At 37.4% G+C, this 6494-nt stretch overlaps 1 protein-coding gene across 1 annotated transcript; it reads right to left on the reverse strand.

The window, feature by feature from the left end:
- Nucleotides 1–5181: 5181 nt before the first annotated feature.
- On the reverse strand, nucleotides 5182–6290 carry B3GALT1 (beta-1,3-galactosyltransferase 1). The gene has a single exon (XM_011358184.1). The coding sequence runs from the start codon at nucleotides 6243–6245 to the stop codon at nucleotides 5265–5267; it is 981 nt and encodes a 326-aa protein (XP_011356486.1). The 5' UTR covers nucleotides 6246–6290; the 3' UTR covers nucleotides 5182–5264.
- Between the last annotated feature and the right edge of the window lie 204 nt (nucleotides 6291–6494).

Genomic DNA, 6494 nt, shown 5'->3' on the forward strand with positions numbered 1-6494 from the left:
TTTTTTTTTTTTCCTCTCAGAAATGTATTCAATTTTCTTTCAGCAACATGAATTCATCTGGAAAGCTATGACAATCAATTAAGTAAATGGGAAAATAGAATGCTTGTAATTATGATAATCAAGCTATATGAAACCCACCCTCTTAGGTTTAATACCCACACATCTTTAAGCAATATATTAATTAAGCTTTGGGTAATTGTTACAATCAGAATCAGGCTTTTGTTATTTTAAAAATCACTCTGAGAAAAAGGAAATATTTGAAAAATATCTGCAGTTGTTGGTTTTTAATGCAATTCATTATCGGGACTATGTTGTCATTTCCTGGATGCATGGAGACAGTTTCAGTGCGCTTTTTTGCTGTGACTTCTTACTTACAACTGGAGGAATTTTGTATGTAGCACCTTTTTCAGATGTTTTCCTGTTTATCTGTGCTGGAGATTGGCAAACTTTTCTTGTAAAGGACCAGATAATAAATACTTTAAGCTTTGCAGGCCAAGAGGCAAAGTTGAAAATATATGAAAGTACTTACATAACAAATTTCCACAGTTTCTGCATTGATGGAATTAAAACTAAAATAAAATAATAATTGAGTACAATTTTTATTTTGCATTACACATCTACTAATGAGAAGGACAGAATTCTTACTGCTGGGTTAATATTTTGCTTAGCTGAGGTTCAATGTCAGTGTCCCCTATTACCAAGTCATTGCAAATGTTCATCGCTAAACCATTCTTAGCTCCTGTGGTTCACAGGGGATAGTTTGCCAACCCCTGTTCTTGATCAGTGTTCTCAACTTTAGTGTACCTTAGAATCACCCACAGGACTTGTTACAACAGATCTCTGAGCCACACCCCCAAGTTTCCAGTGGTGCCCACAAGTTTGCATTCTAACGAATTCTCATTTGATGCTGGTGCTCCTGGTAGGAAACCATACTTTTGGAACACTGCATTTGATGATGGTCCTCTAAAAGTCACAGTGAATACAAATCTATATATTTTATATGTTTCGTTTGCTCACATATTTCAGCTCACCTGATAGATTTTGCTTCTTTGAACTCCGAGGTACAGGGTTAGTAGATCCAAAGTTAAAAATTGAAGACCTATTTAGCTAGAGCAGGACTGATAATAAAAGGAACTTCTGTCTCTTAAATAGCTATCAGTCTCTTGCTTACAAAGTAAGGCATCAGCAATCAGCATCTATTTGTCTGCTGTAAAGAATGCCTGAATAGCATTTTCCAGTCTGACCAAACTTTTTAAATAGTATGCAATATTCCAAAGGATATATGTGGGTGAAACATAAGAATGACAGTATTGCCTTAGATTTAACACGTCCTATTTCACCAAACACGTTATCAATATAACACTCTCTGGATAGAATTTGTTGGCATGTTCAAACCATAGAATTTAACACAGAGACTCTCTTGAGGCTGCCAAGGGGCAAGGGAGATAAGAGTTTCCTAAATTCTGGAGTAGCTCATGGCCTACTAGTCCAAACCATTTCTAAGTTGACTGAGTCAAGCTGTACTGGGCTCTCACAGACGAGCCCTGAGTAGTCTGAACTATTACATATACTGAGGCTGTGGAGAAGCTTAATGATAAATGACGAGGCATCGGCTAATTGTAATGATCACATCTCACCAAAGAAATTCTTTCTGAAAAGAAGCAAAGTGGAATGAAGATAGGTTTTCCTTCTGTTTATTTGTCCCAATGGTTTAAAAAATCAGCATTATGGAACCATAATCTTCGTCATGACAGATGGGCTTATACATTAGCATCGTGCTTTCAATCAACAGTTTACATTTCAAGAGGAAGGTGAAGAAATTAAATGTAAAGACATCTTCAGCATCTATTTGTCATTTTCGGTTTTATAACATTGATACAAAAAATAGCATTCTGATTAGCAGCTTGATTGGCAACCCATGTAACTTTAAACAGTACTACAAACCTGGAGAGTGCACTTTTACAGACAATCACGTTTGGCGAAAAAGTATATACAATTTTGACAAATAAATACATAAATACAATCATTCATATATAACGATATATCTAAATGTCAATTATCATCAACAAGCGGTTCTAGTAAATTACTTCTTTCATTCACAAGTTTCTTTGTTGCTTATAAAAACTTTCTTCACCTTTACAGAAGAAATGACATAATCAATTTCCCCACTAAACCCACATATTAGGAAAGGTAGAAAATGAATCCCAGACACTTTATGTAAATATTCCATTGTCTTTTGATAGAAGAGATTTGATTGAAAATCTCCTTCCTTAACTTCTCTGTAAAGAGTTTGTTTTCCCCATATCATATTAAGCAAAGGGGTTTTGTTCTTCTGAATTTAATCCAAATAAAAAATGATCTTAATTTTTGATTTGTTATTTAAAAATACAATATTATATATTGAAACTGGCATTTGTGCCAATATAAAAAGACACAAGGTCACACAAAGTAGCCACTAAAGATAAAATTTTTCTTCCAAAAATAAATTAAAAGAAGAAAATTTAAGAATACAGACACTAATTATTGATACCTTTTGCTACCCAATGCAAACGAACAAAACAGATGGGGGGGACAGTCAGAAGGTTTTCATAAAAATTGAATGACTCTAGTATTGTACTGTCTGAAACACTATTTTATGCCGGAGAAATGATAATACATTTTTTTTAAGTTGGCATAACAAAGAATTGAAACCATAATTTGGCCAGTGTCATAAAATTAACAAAAGTAGAAAATTAGAGCTTTTTGATCTAACTTTGCTCAAACATTTTTGAACATTCGAAAAACAAAGGGCAAACATGCTTTAGGCTATTGAAACACCAGACAAATGACTTTGCCTCACCAAGCTCCATGCAGAAGAAAATGTACACAGCAAGCACATTCTAGCTATACATACAGTTGGTGAGAAGAGAAAAAAAAATGCCTTTAAAATATATACATATGGCCTTTGATGAATATTTACAAGTTTGTTACATGGATACTACCTAGCATAAAAAAGTTAGGAAATAGTTCTTTAAGACATGATTCTCTGATTTTTGCTCCTTTTAAAGATCAGGGCTCTATTCATAGTGTACACACACACACAAACCAATTCATAGATGTACACGTATGATGTTTACAGTGTGCAGTTCCTTGACACCAAAGGTGGCTTGACTGGGCATAAGGTAAATGCAAGACGATATCATGAGACAGAGGCCTGACCTGGCCACACGATTGAAAGGCAAACCAAGTAAGGAGTCATGAGACTTTTCCAGTGATCAAACTCACAGAGGTTGAAGGTTGGGGTTGGAGGATGGCTCACCTTGTGTTGATCCATTTCTCCCCAGGCTACCTAATGCTGTTTTCTAACGCAACTCAGCAGTGCTGCTGCCTGTACGATGGAAATATATTAAGAGACTTGGAGGCCTGTATCATATTGGGTTCTTTTGGGCTGGGGATGAAAGATCCAGTGTTTTCAAGAAATAGACTTCCATTCATTCATTTTTGTTTACCTGTCTGCTATCAAATTCTAGGGGGGCTTGAAAGGTCAAGTTAAAAAAAGGTACACTTTTGGTTGTGGGGCTTTGAATGAAAACAAACAAGATCTCTAATGAATGGTAGAAGATGTACAATATGTGGGTTTGCTGAGCACCTATTCTTCTTCTGATAAAAGTGAACTAGTTCTATCGGTCCTCAAAGTTCTTACTGAGAATTCAGATTAAGGGTTTCCTGAGATCTAAATTGATGCGATACATTTTGCAAACCATGTGCTTCCATTACTCTAATACACTCACAGACAGAGGCTCCTCCCCAAGGTGCCTTTACCTTCAGCACCCTGGAATATCAAGGCAATGCACTGAAATAATAACTTATTTATTGAACCCAGAAGAAATGACAGAGAAATTGAAGCTTCCCCAAACACCTAACATTTCCAAAGAAAAGTCAAAGTTTGGAAGTATCAGGTGCGCTAATAGTCCATATTTGATCTTTATTTTGGCAGATTTTATATTAAGATGTTACTACTACTGATGACCATTACTGTGATTATGTAATTCTTTTAGCATTTAGTATAATGCATGATACGTTGCATTACATAGCACCTTTAAAACTAATACTTGGCAAATGCGATTTGCTCTCACAGCACCTGTGAGGTAGGTGTTTTTTCTAGCCATTTTATAAATGAGCATATCGAAGCACAGCAAGGCCAAGATGCCGGCTCACATGACCCAACAAGTCTGATGCAGCAGTAGAACCTGAATCCAAGCTCCCCCTCTTCTTTCCCATGAATCTCAATTACACAGCCTCCAGAACACCTCCTACCAGCATTGCCACTAGAGGTACTTGGATGTTTTGGATATTAGAGAGTATTCCATTTATCAGCTGTAGGGCTAAGTCATTCAATAACATCAGTACCAATTAAAAGACTTTCTTGCGTGCTTTGTAAATGTGTGGGCGGGGGATCCTATACTATTGCTAAGCTTATGTTAATTATAATGCATACATAAATTTGTATTTTCTCTGTGTGATTTATTGTTTCTCTGGCCTCCTGACAACTTATTTCTACACATGTGCCTGCATGAGCCAGAAACCATAAAATGCACTTAGCAACATGGTCTGGAGGGTAGCAGGTGACATTACATTTGGCAAAGCCTCCTTGGAGGCACCAGGTAATGCTTGTTGAATAAGCAAGTGGAATTGTCTTCCAAACATACAGAATATTTGATTCTCGAGTTTAAGTTTCCATTTATTTAATTGTAGCCTCCCTGCCAGTACGAAGTTCATTTCTGGTTGGAACCACAAATAGTGTACACATGTGGCAAAATGTGTAAAAATTCAATGTAACAGCATACACAATATTAATAATGACATCCAGTGTGTCTTCCTGCCTGTGCATGATTTCTGAATTGTTTTTGAAAGAGTTATTTATTTATTTTTGCAGTGATGATATAAAGACATTACCATGAGTTTCAGTTTCTCAGAACCAGATTTTTATCTCAGATGCACAGTGTGTAAATCCTAACAGTTGTTAGAAAGTTATTTTTTTGAGATAAATGCAATGCCTTAGGACCTGAGAATGAAATCTGGCCCTTCTAACTTATGTATTATTTCTGAGCAGAGCCTAACATTTGTAAATTGGTAATCCAAGAAAGGAACTAGGAGCGGGAAGAAAAAGCTTTTTACAAAACCCCTTCACCAGTTCATTTCTTCTGGTGACACCTGTAAAATACCAACACCCCAGGCCCCATTTCTTAAAAAAGAAAAGAAATGTATTTACACTGGTAAAAATCCTAACATCTGAGATGCTTCTTGCTTGACATGTCATTCCAGATTCTGTGCATTTCTTCTGGAGAGATTTGATGCACAGTGATAACTCGGCGATACCGACACAAACTGTAGGCCATTTTCCAATGATTGAAGCCACTGTTCTGAAAAGGATGTATGCCCAGCTTTCGAAGACACAGTCCTACATATACATCTTCAAGGTGAAGCAGCCTTGTGTGGAGTGAGGTCTTATAAATGAGTTCGGCCACATCGGCTGAAAAGATATAGCCAGTCCCCGAACAGAACGGTGGGTAGTTACTGTCCGGGTACAAATCCCTGGGCATATACCACTTACTGCGGACATCCCGGATTGGCCCTCCATTGATGACATAGCCAGTAAAATACCTTCTTCTTGGCTTGGTGGAGGGTTTTAGTAGTTTATAAATAAGGTTGTCCATGTTTACAAAAATGTCACTGTCTGTTTTCATGACGTACTTGGCTTTTGAACAAAAAGTGGCCACCCATCTCATCCCCATTAACGTTTTGAGGGTAAGGTTATGGTAGGAATCAATAAAGTCCTCCACGATAATGTCATGGAAGATTTGGCTCTCTTGCTCCACCATCTGATTCAGAACAGGATCAGCGTTCTTGCCCAGAAGGAAAAGAGTGGCTATCTTGATCCCTTTAAAGTTGTTCTCATCACCCCACGTCTCTCGGATTGCCTGGCGAGCATCGAATTCTTTGTGGGTGGTGCTGATGAGGATAACGAGAAAAGGAATGTTTTTCTCACATTTGTTGGGCTCGTTTATAAGAAATTCAAAAGAATGTGGGTTTATAGGTCGAGTTCTTATGTTGCCAAACGTGAAGTTTTTCCTGGCAACTGTTAGGTGGCTGAATGGCTTGGAGCCAGTATAGGAAGAAGTAGGACGAGTTACGCTCAAGTACCAGAGAGCGCTGGCCCAGCACACAACCGTCAAAACATATAAACAGGAGACTTTTGAAGCCATGGTCTTGAGAGCACGTCTATTCCAAATACTGAAGAATATGCCTTCTTGGCACTAGTTTCTTTTCATCTTGCAAAGGCAGCATATTACTAATCTTAAAGTTCGATAGAGAAGTGTGAGTGTGGGATTGTCCATTGGTCTTAGTGGCAGTCTGGTATCTCTACATTCACTACTTTCTTGCAAACCTGATGGAAGGTTCCATGCCTTATAAATCTTCCTCTTAACTCTGCAAAATCAATAAAGTAAAGTTGT

The sequence above is a fragment of the Pteropus vampyrus genome, unplaced genomic scaffold (genome assembly GCF_000151845.1).
Source record: "Pteropus vampyrus isolate Shadow unplaced genomic scaffold, Pvam_2.0 Scaffold2, whole genome shotgun sequence".
Lineage (NCBI taxonomy): Eukaryota > Metazoa > Chordata > Mammalia > Chiroptera > Pteropodidae > Pteropus > Pteropus vampyrus.

Bases quoted from the DNA above. Each gene is read 5' to 3' on its own strand.
- B3GALT1 (XM_011358184.1), bottom strand. From the start codon at position 6,245: ATGGCTTCAAAAGTCTCCTGTTTATATGTTTTGACGGTTGTGTGCTGG.